At 40.0% G+C, this 14,850-nt stretch overlaps 1 protein-coding gene across 3 annotated transcripts; it reads left to right on the top strand.

The window, feature by feature from the left end:
• The first annotated feature begins 5,598 nt into the window (after window positions 1–5,598).
• LOC103402275 (uncharacterized) lies at window positions 5,599–14,714 on the top strand. 3 transcript variants are annotated; one of them, XR_011572037.1, is made up of 4 exons: window positions 5,599–6,022; window positions 6,142–6,464; window positions 13,722–13,791; window positions 14,137–14,714. XR_011572037.1 is itself a non-coding variant. In XM_070806523.1 (3 exons), exons 1-3 carry the CDS (start codon window positions 5,763–5,765, stop codon window positions 14,053–14,055), a joined length of 582 nt encoding a protein of 193 aa, XP_070662624.1. In that variant the 5' UTR covers window positions 5,640–5,762; the 3' UTR covers window positions 14,056–14,714. The 3 variants fall into 3 exon arrangements, 2 of the variants coding, with proteins under 2 accessions (XP_070662624.1, XP_008339235.2); XM_070806523.1 differs by lacking the exon at window positions 13,722–13,791 and having other exon boundaries at window positions 5,640–6,022; window positions 6,142–6,375; window positions 13,968–14,714; XM_008341013.4 differs by lacking the exon at window positions 13,722–13,791 and having other exon boundaries at window positions 5,642–6,022; window positions 6,142–6,375.
• The last annotated feature ends 136 nt before the right edge of the window (window positions 14,715–14,850 follow it).

Raw genomic sequence — 14,850 nt, 5'->3', positions numbered from 1 at the left:
TTGACTAGATGAAATGTGTAAAAAAAAAAATAATAATAATAACAGTAATAGGTGACCGGTTAGCTTAACGGGTTGGGTTTGGGTGATCCGTTAGCTTAACGGGTCGGGTTAAACCCGACCTAAACCCAATAAACCCGACCCGTTTATAGGCCTAATCATAACCTCATTTGCATAAGTTGATTCGATCTTGGTGCCACAAGGTGAAGAGCTCAGGAAGAGTTGCCACTTCGTGAAGATTAAAGGAATTCGTCTCGTGTAAGGCAAGGTTGCACAAAGGTAAAGCGGCTCCATAGACTAGCTAGCTCTAGGAATTGAGCTTTGCGTGGTACTTTGTAAGAATCTTGTTTACACTAGTGAATTTGACTTAGTGGAGAGTCCCCAATTTTTTAACCTAGAGGTGGGTTTTTATGGCAAAAAACTTCTTGAGTTCTTTGTCTCTTAAACTTGTCCACATATCTTATTTACTTGCATATGTGTTATGCATCCTATGAATTGTTATTTGATATGTGTTAGAGACTAAGTTTACATTGCATATTATGAGCAATGAATCGAATTGTTGTTGACTATGATAACTTGTAGTGAACCAAGTTTTATTCGTAGATTTGCGTTTGATCAACTGACGAATCTGTACTTAGTTGATTGGTGAGCTTGACTAGTCAATCCAGCATACTTTAATTCATAATTGCTTTGTTATTGTTTGCATAATGAACTGATATGCAATCGTGTTCAAGTTTAGGAATTATAGTTGTGAAACTAATCTGGACAAACTCTGATTAGTTGAACATATTGATCAGTTAAGATATGTTCTTGCATCAACACTTTATATCATTGACTAACTTGTAACTAGTTGACTAGCTCATTTCACTAGTCTACAATGCAAAGTTAAATTTTTATTTACAAGATATTATGCCTGGTACCCAATTTCAGATTGCAAAACTATCAAACTCTACAACTTTACCACTTGAGTATTAGGAAATTTGTGTCTATAAATACAAGGAAATTTGCAACTTAGAGAGGACATTCAACTCAATTACACAAATCAATGCCCTATGCGATACCTCTCACAACTTAACTCAATACACAAATAAACGCCCTATGTGAAACCTCTCACAACTTTATGTGAAATACTATATGCTCTACTAATTGTTAGCACATATGTTGATTTTTCTTTCATCTTTCCTTTTTTGTTTTATTATCTTTTTATGTCAGTTAACGTGTTGTCAAGTGCAACAAAGTCACATATGTGGAAGAAGTGAAATGTCCAAAATACTCATGAATTAGCTAACTTAATAATTTTATTAATTTATGAGCACTCCAATATCTTTTATTGCAAACTAGCCTCTTTCCATGCACGAGTGTGTGAGAGATCTTTGTGAGCACTATGCACCTCTAAAGATGTAATGCATTAGTTGCTTTTCATTATAATTTTTAAGAGATATTACTTAAAAGTTATAATGTTTTGTGCAAGCAAAAGACTTTTTCTTTATCACGCATGCAAGGTTGACCTTGAGATTTTAGGGCCCTGGGTGAGCCACAGTTAGGAGGCCCTTCAGTTGATAGGTATTTTAATGAATAATGATCATATAATTTGTCTTTTTAATAGTTAATTCGTAAATATTTATCATATCATCACTTATGAACATTTAGATTGGAACAAAAAATTAACACACCAAACAAAATATACAATAATAAAAAATAGGGTAAATGACAAACAACTACCTCAACTATTGGTCTGACGACACTTTTATACCTCATCTTTTAAAAATTACAATGTCATACCTCATCTTACGAATTTGTGCCAACGTCAGACTTCCGTCAGTTTTTCTGTTACTTTTTCTGTTAAATGCTGACGTGGCCAGAGATGAGACCCACTCACTAATCCAACTGGATAAAAAAAAATATATATATATATTTTTTTTTTTAATAATTAAATATTCAAAAATTAAAAAAAAATTAAAAACTAAAAAACTAAACAAATAAAAAAGGCCTAGGGATGCGGGCTTTCATTTCTTCCACCTGCACCAACCCTTCTCTCTCTCTTTTCTTTATCTTCTCTTGTATCTCTCTCCCACTCTAACTCCCTTTTCTCTCTGCAACCACCGGCGCCGAGGAGGATAGCAGCGAAGAGAGGGAGGAGAAGAAGGGTCTGAAGGCAAAGACAGCAGAGGTGGGAAGGAGATGAGGGTTTTGACGGTTGAGAGGAGGAGGAAAGCGAGAGGTCAGAGGAGGTGTGTGGTCAACGGTGAATCAAACGGAAGAGGGGTCGGATGATGGACTGGGTGGAGAGAAGGTAGGAGGGTGATGAGTGTGTAAGAGGGGAAGGGGATTTGGGTGTGGGTTTGGTTTGGTTGTTTTTTTTTTTTTTTTTTTTTTTTTGGTGTGGGCTTGGTTTTTTTGGTTTCTTCAGTGGGTGGTAAAGATGGAAGAATAGAGATGGCGGTGGGGTGGTGAAGGAAGGTTGGGTATAGAGGGACTATGGGAGGGTCGGGTCGGGTTTGGAGGTGGTGGTGAGGGAAGGACGAGTGCGAGTGGGGAGAGGGACGGAGGAGGGAGACCGCATCCCAGAGAGAGGAGAGAGAGAAGAGAGAGAGAAGGTGGTGGAGGAAGGTTGGGGGGACGGGGAAGGGTTTGGTGGCTGTCGAAGAGAAGAAGAAAAAGGGTGGGTGTGGGTGGAAGGGAAGACTGGATCCCTTAGGCCAATTTTTTATTTTTTTTTAGTTTTTAAATTTTTAATTTTGTTTTAATTTTTGAATATTTAATTATTAAAAATAATCATTATTATTTTTTAATCCAGTTGGATTAGTGAGTGGGTCCCATCTCTGGCCACGTCAGCATTTAACATAAAAACTGACAGAGGTTTGACATTGGCACAAATTCGTAAGATGAGGTATGACATTGTAATTTTTAAAAGATGAGATATGAAAGTGTCGTCAGACCAATAGTTGAGGTAGTTTTTAATAATTTATCCTAAAAAATAAATTCATAGTTTACTTAATGATATATTTTGAGTTGCCCCTTCACTTGTATAAAATTGCTTAGAATTTGAAAAATAAAGAGATGGAGAGGAAGTGAGAGAAAGAGAATTGAAGAGAAATGATGGTGAAAAAATAATTACATTCATACTTTCTTTGGAGTAAAAGCCAGCGTAAAATAACTACACGTGAAATATGTTCTCCTTTGTTGTTAGGAGTCTAATTTTTGTTTATCTTGATTAAAAAAAAAAAAACTTTTAGTGGTATGGGCCCTTCTTAAATGTACATGGTTTGAGCCCATTTTTCAAACTAGAAAACTAAAACTAAATACAATACATAAAAACAGCGCACACCCATGAGTTCGAAATAAGAACTTTGAGAAAGTAGCTTGTGTGTTTTCCTCTGCACTGCTTATAATATTTTTTTTATATTTATTATATAACATATATCTATTAAGTAAAAAATGGCAGCCGCCTCTTCCGGCCGACGGCCCTACAAGCACGTCTCAAACATTTGTCATGTTTTTTGTTTTTACTTTAACTAGAATAATGACTTATATGTTATCCATGCAATTGTCAAAACAACAAGTAATTTTGGTTGTCAGAGTGTTCTTGGGTCGTGTTCCCATCTTTACATTATACTAGTCTCTTTGCACACACTCACGTGCATGCGAGAAGTTTTTTTTTTTTAATCATGAGCGTTACGTGCTCTTGAAAATATATTGTGTTACTTGCTTTTCATTATGGAGGTTGTACTTGGTGCGATGGCAAGTGCCTTAGCCCATGAGTGGTAGGCAGGGCCGGCCCAGGCCCAGTGCAAGCAGGGCGACCGTCCAGGGCCCAAAAAAATTGGGGGCACCAAAATTATTCGGGTGGTATATTTATATATGTTTTTATAAGAGTATAAATTTAAAAAAGTTGGTTTAATTACAAAGGAATTTAACTAGAAGTGGTGGTTTTGTAATTTGAAATTAATGAGAAGGTCTTGGGTTCAAGACACCACGTGTGCTTATTTACTTTCCAATTTTTACAATTTTTTTTTCATAAGAGTATAAATTTATAAAATTTGGTTAAATACTCAAGAAGTTTAATTAAAAGCAATGATTTTTGTTGTTTAAAATTAACGAGAGGTCCTAAGTTTGAAATGCTATGTGCGTGTTTATTCTTTTCAATTTTAACAAAATTTTATTTGGTTGTTAATTTATTTTTAGTTACTAGCTAGTAGCTATATGGGTTACTATTTTTAAATATTTGTTCCAATTCAAGTAAGGTTTAATTCAGTGCCCAAAGTTTTAGAGCAAATTTACAAATCATATGACGTGTCATCATAAGGTTTAATTCAGTGCCCATTCATTACTTATACATATCAATTAAAGACTCGAAAACATTATTATGTTTTTAGTCCCATATTGACAAGGTTAGTAAATAAGAAAAAACATCTCACAATTTATACAAAAACACTTTAAAAGTTCACATGGAAAAAAAAACTCATTTATCTACTTGTAAGCCAGGAGTTTTTTGGTTTCCTCATCTTGATACAAAATAAATTAGTCTTTCTGTGTTTCAAAATTATTGAGTTTGAAATGTTTTTCTAAGTATAATTTTATCGATGTCTTTTATGTGAAAATAAATAATTTTCTTATGTGAAGTTAAGGCATATTTTTTAGCGTCGCCCCGGGCCTAAAAAATCTCTAGACCGGCCCTGGTGGTAGGTTTCGGGTTCGAGACTTGGGAGTAGCCTCTCCATAAATGGGGGTAAGACTAGCCGACATTCACCTTTCCTAAACCCTGCGTAAAGTGGGAGCCTTGTACACTGGGTACGACATTTTTTTTTTACTTGCTTTCCATTATAATTTTTAAGAGGTATTCTTAGTATATTCAAGCAAAAGACATTTTCTTTACGGTGATGCTATCTGTCTACCATTTTTACCTTTCGCGCATTTCTTAATTTTTGATTTCAGATCAAATGGCATAAACTAATAAGGAGTGGCACCAACCTTTCTTTATCATGAACGTATTGTCGTATTTTTTGTTTTTACTTTGTGTAGAGTGATAGTTAAAAAAAGAAAAGATAGAGCCTATTAAGGCTGGATGGTGCATGTCTTGTCCAATAATAACAAAGAACGAGAAATTGCTAGATTCTTTGCACGCGCAAAATATTTTTTCTCTTATCACGATGTACATTTTTTAAATGTATTTACAGATATTGATTGTTTGTTTTTTTTTATTTCATTACAGTTTTCCGTTATGAAGCAAAATTATAAACATAAAAAATATGTGATCATCTCGTCACATTAATAAATAAAAATTCAAAGGTTACATTCAGTTCGTCACATTAATTAATAAAAATTCAAAAGTTACATTCAGTTGTATATCGAGTATATAATATTTCTCTAATCAACCGACACAAAACAATCTTTTCCAATAGGTCAGCAGAAATTTCTGGCAGGGATGAAACTAATTTTTTTTTTTTAACAAACAATATTATTTACATAAAAAAATAGAAAAGTGAACTAAGCTTCATAATAGATTAGCAAGAATATTGTTTAAATTCACCTTCGAACTTAATGCTCTCACTTACAAATACAAAAAAAATACTACTAGATCATAGTAGTAAATGATACACGAAACTGAATTTTAACTTCCCGCAAAAACCAAAAAAAGAATTTCAACCTTTTTTCAAAATTCCCCCTTCCTCCCTCCCCTCCCCCTCATTCAGACTTGCGCGTACCGAGGTTTCGCCACTTTCGTTTACAAGAGGTGCTTTCGGCTCCACAGTCCACCATTTCCAATGGTGGTTCGGAGAAATCGACGCGGAGGCGACTCCGAAGAGGGCAGCGGAGCAGCCGTAGAGAATGGAAGTGCGGGGGTTTCAGGGTACGAGCACTTCAGGGACCAAAAGATCAGAGAGAACAAGGAGAGATTGCAGAAGCTGGGAGTTTTGGACCTTGCCAAGAAGCTCAAGACCGAAACTGCCGCCCCAAAACGTCCCTACCGACCCAAAACCCACAACCCACTTCCTAATCCCGGGTCCCCCAGGCGCTCTTCCAGGTAACCCACTTTCTATCTTGTTTGGATTCCGGGAAAATGTGGGAAAGTTTACATCTTTGAAGGGTTTTGATTTTTTTTTTTTTTTTAAACGGAGTTTTTTGTTTTTGGGTTTTTGTTAGGTTGAAGAGTGTGGCTCCAGTAGATTATGTGGAAAAGACAAAAAACGAGAGCTCAAAGAGAAAGAGTGTTGAAATTTTTATAAAGGAAGGTTCAAAGCCTGAGATTTATACAGAGGAACATGAGAAGCTGTTGGGGGATTGTGTCGAAAGCTGGGAGCTAGGCGTTGATGGCTATGGTGAGGATCGGAAGCGCATTTACGATCCGGTTAATGGAGAAACTTGCCATCAATGCAGGTAGGTCATCATGCATTTGATGGGTTTCTAAATTCCATCGAAAAATACTATTTTGGATGTTTATTTTTATTTTTGTAATAGATTTTCAGGTGTTTATTTCGGATGTTTATTTTACTTGAGCAAACTTAATTGAATAGCTGGTAATGATGTTCGTAATTATAAGATCGAATTTTGTATAAGAATCCAATATTTTAGTAACAATTTTATGTGCAAATCTGCGAGCCTAGTTAGTCATGTTAAATAGACTGACAGAGTTCTGTCCATTGGCTTGTTTGTCATTTGAGTCATTTCCGTTAAAGGATTGCCTGAGCGCCTGGCGGATTTCAGGTCTGATTCTTACGAGAATCTCAAACTGATGTTCATCTCGTCTTATTAGCCGTCTTCTTATATTTTTTTGTTTTTTTGTTTTTTTTTTTTTTTTGTGAATGTCTTAAGCTTTACATTTATTTTATGTTTTCCATTTTTCTGTCCTTTTACTCCACGACTACTTTAGAAGTTAGAAACATTACAAGTATGTTGCCTGTTTCGGGTTTAGGCTTTCATTTCAACAGATTGCTTCTATGGATAGATGAAAATGTAGCACTTAAGGAGTCTTGTCATTGCCACACAAATTATGCTTCCAATTGAAATTTTTTAATCAAATGCTCTTTCTGATTATTCATTCATGTACGATTCTTTTATACTTGTAAGTAGTCTCTTCTTTTTCTGATCTAAAATGGAAACAAGAATTTAAGGACCGTTGGTGATCGAGAAAGCTTATACATATGACTAATAACCCAACTGAAGAAGTCATCTTCTCAAGGTATAGCAACAACAACAACAACAACAACAAAGCCTTTTCCCACTAAGTGGGGTCGGCTATATGAATCCTAGAACGCCATTGCGCTCGGTTTTGTGTCATGTCCTCCGTTAGATCCAAGTACTCTAAGTCTTTTCTTAGAGTCTCTTCCAAAGTTGTCCTAGGTCTTCCTCTACCCCTTCGGCCCTGAACCTTTGTCCCGTAGTCACATCTTCGAACCGGAGCGTCAGTCGGCCTTCTTTGCACATGTTCAAAATCACCGGAGCCGATTTTCTCTCATATTTCCTACAATTTCGGCTACTCCTACTTTACCTCGGATATCCTCATTCCCAATCTTATCCTTTCTCGTGTGCCCACACATCCCACGAAGCATCCTCATCTCCGCTACACCCATTTTGTGTACGTGTTGATGCTTCACCACCCAACATTCTGTGCCATACAACATCGCTAGCCTTATTGCCGTCCTATAAAATTTTCCCTTGAGCTTCAGTGGCCTACGACGGTCACACAACACGCCGGATGCACTCTTTCCATCCAGCTCGTATTCTATGGTTGAGATCTCCATCTAATTCTCCGTTCTCTTGCAAGATAGATCCTAGGTAGCGAAAACGATCGCTTTTTGTGATCTTCGCTAGATTGCTCCGGTCATTAGTGTGGATAAGTATATAAATGGATAGAGATAGGAAAGCAAACACAAGATGTACGTGGTTCACCCAGATTGGCTACGTCCACGGAATAGAAGAGTTCTCATTAATTGTGAAGGGTTTACACAAGTACATAGGTTCAAGCTCTCATTTAGTGAGTACAAGTGAATGATTTAGTACAAATGACATTAGGAAATATTGTGGGAGAATGATCTCGTAATCACGAAACTTCTAAGTATCGGAGTGTGGTGTCGTCTTGACTTGCCTTATCTGTCTCATAGGTAGATGTGGCATCTTCTCTGGAAGTACTCTTCCTCCATCCAGGGGTGGTATCTTTAACTGGTGGAGATGCACAAGGTAATGTATCAATTTCACTTGAAGCTTACTTGTAGTTTCAGGCTTGGTCAAGCGCGATACAAACCATGTAGTAGGAGTCCCCCAAGTCGCCGAGCTAGAGGGTCTGCTGAAAGAGGTGACAGACAAGGTAAGCAATCAGAGCTCCGACTGATTGTTCACCTTCTCCCCATCTTGCAGCAGCATGAAGGATAAAGAGAAGAAAAATGAGAAGAGATGATATGAGATACTTTTGCTTTTGAAGAAGTAACTTTCCACAGGCTTATTCTTGAACTGAGCTGGAGGGTTTTCTGGTTTCCTCCAGAGTATAAGGCCGACTGAAGAATTTGAGGGTCAAAACAAGTCCATCAAATCTAGAGTACGTTCCACCCTGCTGATATGGGATACTTTTGCTTTTGACAGAGTAATGAATGTATCGGCACGTGTGCTGTTACGCTTGTCTCCACATGCTTCCTTGTATCCTTCGCACTTGCCCTATCTGTTCCTCAAGCAGATGCGGAATCTTCCCTGGAAACATAAGATGTTGAAGATGAGTACTCGAGAGCAATGCCAGGTAAGTAATCAGGTAAGGGGTTCCAGGCAGTCAGTTCCTGGCTGGAAGCTTGATTCCAAGTGCTGACTGATTGCTCTCTTTCTCCTTGTCTTGCAGGTAAAAACAAGGCCAAAAGAAAAGACAGGGAAAAAGCATGATATGGGATACTCTTGCTTTTAACCCTGATGATATGAGATATTCTTGCTCTAGTATAGCTTGTTTGCAGAGGTATTATCGGGGGGAAAGAAAGCTGAATATTTCGAAAGGCTTCGTTGGGAGTGCCCTCTCAGATATGATGAAGGGTTGAGCATTTTTGCAGGTCTGCCTGTCCGTTGGGGATGGAGGTCGACATATATAGGAGTCTCCCTAACAACAAGTAGTAATGCTATTCCTTTACCCTGCTTGGTCATAGCACGGTAGTGGGAGCTGCCTGTTTCACATGTTTTAACTCTGTCAGAGCACTTTGAAAAAGTGGTCTGTAGTATCTGCCTCTCGAGATTCGGAGAACGATGCCTCTTCGATTTTTGAGAAAGCAATCATGATGGGGGTATGACTCTCGAGATTCGGAGAGCAGTGTCTCTTCGATTTTTGAGGAAGTAATCATGTTGGGAGTCTGGCTCTCGAGATTCGGAGGACGGTGCCTCTTCGATTTTGGAGCAAGCAATCTTGTTGGGAGTGTTGTCTCGAATGTGAGTAAAGGTTGGGCATGTTTGCTAGTCTATCTTGCCACGAAGCACAAAGGTTGACACACAGGGACTTTCCAATTATCCAGCAATGGTACTGTTCCTTTACCCTCTCTTCGATTTTGAGAAAGTAGTCATGTTGGGAGTCTGGCTCTCGAGATTCGGAGGACGGTGCCTCTTCGATTTTGGAGCAAGCAATCTTATTGGGAGTGTTTTCTCGAATGTGAGTAAAGGTTGGGCATGTTTGCTAGTCTACCTTGCCACGAAGCACAGAGGTTGACACACAGGGACTTTCCAATTATCCATCAGTGGTACTGTTCCTTTACAGTTGTGGGTAATAATATGGTAGCTAGACCTTCAAAATTTATGTGTCTAAACTTTTGTTAGTGCTGTTTCTTTGCTATTCTTTTACCTTTCTTGGTCAGAGCGATGTAGTGGGAGCTGCAAGCTTCACGTGCTCAACTTTGGCAGAGAACTTTGGCAAAGTTATTTGTGGTACCCATGAGCTATTGTTGCGTGTGGGAAGTGGGTGATTGAACAGTAAGATTCATGTGCTTTCTACTTCACCAGAAGTCTTCGACAGAATGCCCATAATTTCTGCAAAGCTGAGTGTGCGTGTGACAGGTGCTGACAAGGCTAGAAAAGTAGGTGCCTCTTCGATTTCTGAGATCGGCCCTCGTGGTCTCTGAGCAGCCCAGCTTTTGAGAAAGCGAGCGCCTCTTCGATTGATTCGGAGAACGATGCCTCATCGATTTTTGAGAAAGCAATCATGCTGGGGGTCTGGCTCTCGAGATTCGGGGAGCAGTGTCTCTTCGATTTTTGAGAAAGTAATCATGTTGGGAGTCTGGCTCTCGAGATTCGGAAGGCGGTGCCTCTTCGATTTTGGAGCAAGCAATCTTGTTGGGAGTGTTTTCTCGAATGTGAGTAAAGGTTGGGCATGTTTGCTAGTCTACCTTGCCACGAAGCACAGAGGTTGACACACAGGGACTTTCCAATTATCCAGCAATGGTACTGTTCCTTTACCCTCTCTTCGATTTTTAAGAAAGTAGTCATGTTGGGAGTCTGGCTCTCGAGATTCGGAGGACGGTGCCTCTTCGATTTTGGAGCAAGCAATCTTATTGGGAGTGTTTTCTCGAATGTGAGTAAAGGTTGGGCATGTTTGCTAGTCTACCTTGCCACGAAGCACAGAGGTTGACACACAGGGACTTTCCAATTATCCAGCAGTGGTACTGTTCCTTTACCCTTGTGGGTAATAATATGGTAGCTAGACCGTCAAAATTTATGGGTCTAAACTTTGTTAGTGCTGTTTCTTTGCTATTCTTTTACCCTTCTTGGTCAGAGCGATGTAGTGGGAGCTGCAAGCTTCACGTGCTCAACTTTGGCAGAGAACTTTGGCAAAGTTATTTGTGGTACCCATGAGCTATTGTTGCGTATGGGAAGTGGGTGATTGAACAGTAAGATTCATGTGTTTTCTACTTCCCCAGAAGTCTTTGACAGAATGCCCATAATTTCCGCAAAACTGAGTGTGCGTGTGACAGGTGCTGACAAGGCTGGAAAAGGCTGGAAAAGTAGGTGCCTCTTCGATTTCTAAGATCGGCCCTCGTGGTCTCTGGGGAGCCCAGCTTTTGAGAAAGCGAGCGCCTCTTCGATTTTTGAGATCGGCCTTCGTGGTATTTGAGCAGCCCAACTTTTGAGAAAGCAAACGCCTCTTCGATTTCTGAGATCAACCCTCGTGATCTCTAAGCAGCCCAGCTTTTGAGAAAGCAAACGCCTCTTCGATTTCTGAGCAGGCGCCTCTTCGATTTCTGAAGCTTCGTCGAGTGCAGATTTTTATAGGGGCTGGCATTAAGTTCCAAAGCACACTTGAATCTCCACCAGTAGAAGCTTCATTCTTGCACTTCTAAGATCTTGATTTGTCCGACCTCTTCTCTCTTCAACACCTTTGAAAATGTCTGGCCCCTCCGACCGTCGTTTTGACTTGAACCTTGTTGAAGAGGCAGCCCCGCCTTCTCCAGACAACATATGGCGCCCATCCTTCGTCTCCCCTACTGGTCCTCTTACCGTTGGGGATTCCGTGATGAAGAATGATATGACCGCTGCGGTGGTGGCCAGGAACCTTCTCACTCCCAAAGATAACAGACTACTTTCCAAACGGTCTGATGAGTTAGCTGTTAAGGATTCGCTGGCTCTCAGTGTTCAGTGTGCAGGTTCTGTGTCTAATATGGCCCAACGCCTATTTGCTCGAACCCGCCAAGTTGAATCATTGGCGGCTGAAGTGATGAGTCTCAAACAGGAGATTAGAGGGCTCAAGCATGAGAATAAACAGTTGCACCGGCTCGCACATGACTATGCTACAAACATGAAGAGGAAGCTTGACCAGATGAAGGAAACTGATGGTCAGGTTTTACTTGATCATCAGAGATTTGTGGGTTTGTTCCAAAGGCATTTATTGCCTTCGTCTTCTGGGGCTGTACCGCGTAATGAAGCTCCAAATGATCAACCTCTGATGCCTCCTCCTTCTAGGGTTCTGTCCAGTACTGAGGCTCCAAATGATCCCCCTCCGGTGCCTTCTCTTTCTAGGGCTCTACCGACTGCTGAGACTTCTCCTAAGCAACCTTTGTGAAGGCTCCCTCTTGTGTGCTTATTTTGACTCATGTATATGTACATATTTGTAGCTTATCGGGGATATCAATAAATAAGCTTTCCTTCATTTCAACGTATTGTGTTAAATACACCAAAGCCTTCTTCGCTAAGTTCTTTGAATTTTCTTTTGTTAAAGCTTGTATGTTGAAGCTTTCTGAGTGGAGCATGTAGGATGGGGTAGTGTTCCCTTAATTTCCCGAGTGAGGAAAACTTCTCGGTTGGAGACTTGGAAAATCCAAGTCACTGAGTGGGATCGGCTATATGAATCTTAGAACGCCATTGTGCTCGATCCTGTGTCATGTCCTTCGTTAGATCCAGGTACTCTAAGTCTTTTCTTAGAGTCTCTTCCAAAGTTTTCCTAGGTCTTCCTCTACCCCTTCGGCCCTGAACCTCTGTCCCATAGTCGCATCTTCTAATCGGAACGTCAGTAGGCCTTCTTTGCACATGTCCAAACCACCGTAACCGATTTTCTCTCATCTTTCCTTCAATTTCGGCTACTCCTACTTTACCCCGGATATCCTCATTCCTAATCTTATCCTTTCTCGTGTGCCCACACATCCAACGAAGCATCCTCATCTCCGCTACACCCATTTTGTGTACGTGTTGATGTTTCACCGCCCAACATTCTGTGCCATACAGCATCGCCGGCCTTATTGCCGTCCTATAAAATTTTCCCTTGAGCTTCAGTGGCATACGGCGGTCACACAACACGCCGGATGCACTCTTCCACTTCATCCATCCAGCTTGTATTCTATGGTTGAGATCTCCATCTAATTCTCCGTTCTTTTGCAAGATAGATCCTAGGTAACGAAAACGGTCGCTCTTTGGTATTTCTTGATCTCCGATCCTCACCCCTAACTCGTTTTGGCCTCCATTTGCACTGAACTTGCACTCCATATATTCTGTCTTTGATCGGCTTAGGCGAAGACCTTTAGATTCCAACACTTCTCTCCAAAGGTTAAGCTTTGCATTTACCCCTTCCTGAGTTTCATCTATCAACACTATATCGTCTGCGAAAAGCATACACCAAGGAATATCATCTTGAATATGTCCTGTTAACTCATCCATTACCAACGCAAAAAGGTAAGGACTTAAGGATGAGCCTTGATGTAATCCTACAGTTATGGGAAAGCTTTCGGTTTGTCCTTCATGAGTTCTTACGGCAGTCTTTGCTCCTTCATACATATCCTTTATAGCTTGGATATATGCTACTCGTACTCCTTTCTTCTCTAAAATCCTCCAAAGAATGTCTCTTGGGACCCTATCATACGCTTTTTCCAAATCTATAAAGACCATGTGTAAATCCTTTTTCCCATCTCTATATCTTTCCATCAATCTTCGTAAGAGATAGATTGCCTCCATGGTTGAGCGCCCTGGCATGAACCCGAATTGGTTGTCCGAAACCCGTGTCTCTTGCCTCAATCTATGCTCAATGACTCTCTCCCAGAGCTTCATTGTATGACTCATTAGCTTAATACCCCTATAGTTCATGCAATTTTGTACGTCGCCCTTATTCTTGTAGATAGGCACCAAAGTGCTCGTTCGCCACTCATTTGGCATCTTCTTCGTTTTCAAAATCCTATTGAAAAGGTCAGTGAGCCATGTTATACCTGTCTCTCCTAAAAGTTTCCACACTTCGATTGGTATATCGTCTGGGCCTATTGCTTTTTTATGCTTCATCTTCTTCAAAGCTACAACCACTTCTTCCTTCTGGGGCATCTGCAACTGGGGTGGGAACCCACCGGTAATCTGTATAGAAAGGTGAACCTTACCAACCTTATGCATACATTCATGTATGGTTTATGCATAATTTCGTGTTATATTCTTCTCCAAGCATGTTTCCTGCAGTTTCCCAGTTGATACTCTTTGGTCCCTGCATGCCGGACTTAATAGGCTACTCCCATCAAGAGAAAAGCGTGCAATAGAATAGAACACAGGCACAAACACACAAACTCACACACCCACATACACTTAAATGCATATACATCTACATACAATTGTTCAATACATGTCTGGGCACTGTGATTTTCGTACATAATGGAAAAGAAAGACCAAGGCAACAAATTAACATGAGGAACCAATGGCTAAGTTTTGTACATGTATCAGGTCATAAAACTGGGTTACAAATCTGTGGCACACTATCTTATCCAAACCCACCGTTCCCCAACAAACTCAGAGACCGCAGGTGAAGAAGTTGTAGCAGAGGGATCAACTCCTTCAGTGGAACCCTCTTCACATGATGAATCTTCAGGATCAGGCAATGGCCTTGATACTAGTGAGCATGTTGATGACAATGATGTGGGCAACGTAGATGCTGTTGCTGCTGGTGATGCTGTTGACGGCAAGGCAAAGAAAAAGCTGAGAAGGAATACAAGGCTGAGCAAGGATTAAACTTTTGCAGATTATAGCCTGCTCTTAATACAATCTAGTCCCGCATCAACTCGTGTAAGGTTGGGACACACCAAATGCTTTTCAAGCACATATATTTCTCTTTTGTTAGCAGGAAGACTAATCTAGTGCAGCTATAGGTTTTTTGTGGAGTTATGATTTTGCCGGGGAATAGTTTCCTTGAACTTCTTTTGCTTTATATGTGGTAGGATGAGAATTGTGGTGTTTAGAAACATGAATCAGCCAGACTACTACTGGTATTGCAAATGAAATATGTAGTCGTATGTAGTCTTCTACTTGCCTGCTTTTGTAGTCAATGCGGTGGATTCGTATGCAGATGAAGGATTCTTAACAAAATTAACAAGGCATGGAGAAAATATTGACATTTTCATTATGTCCATTGTTGCTTAGTAGTAACAAATAAAAAGTGTT

The sequence above is a fragment of the Malus domestica genome, chromosome 10 (assembly GCF_042453785.1).
Source record: "Malus domestica chromosome 10, GDT2T_hap1".
Taxonomy (NCBI): Eukaryota; Viridiplantae; Streptophyta; class Magnoliopsida; order Rosales; family Rosaceae; genus Malus; species Malus domestica.
The sequence above is the reverse complement of the archived record's forward strand: the minus strand, read 5'-3'. Positions and strand labels throughout refer to the sequence as shown.

What these genes read in the sequence shown, in the direction of transcription:
- LOC103402275 (XM_070806523.1), top strand. Translation starts at nt 5,763, where the DNA reads ATGGTGGTTCGGAGAAATCGACGCGGAGGCGACTCCGAAGAGGGCAGC. An exon ending in TCCCCCAGGCGCTCTTCCAG is followed by an intron (nt 6,023 to 6,141) that starts GTAACCCACTTT and finishes GGTTTTTGTTAG; the next exon opens with GTTGAAGAGTGTGGCTCCAG. An exon ending in GAAACTTGCCATCAATGCAG is followed by an intron (nt 6,376 to 13,967) that starts GTAGGTCATCAT and finishes AATAGAACACAG; the next exon opens with GCACAAACACACAAACTCAC.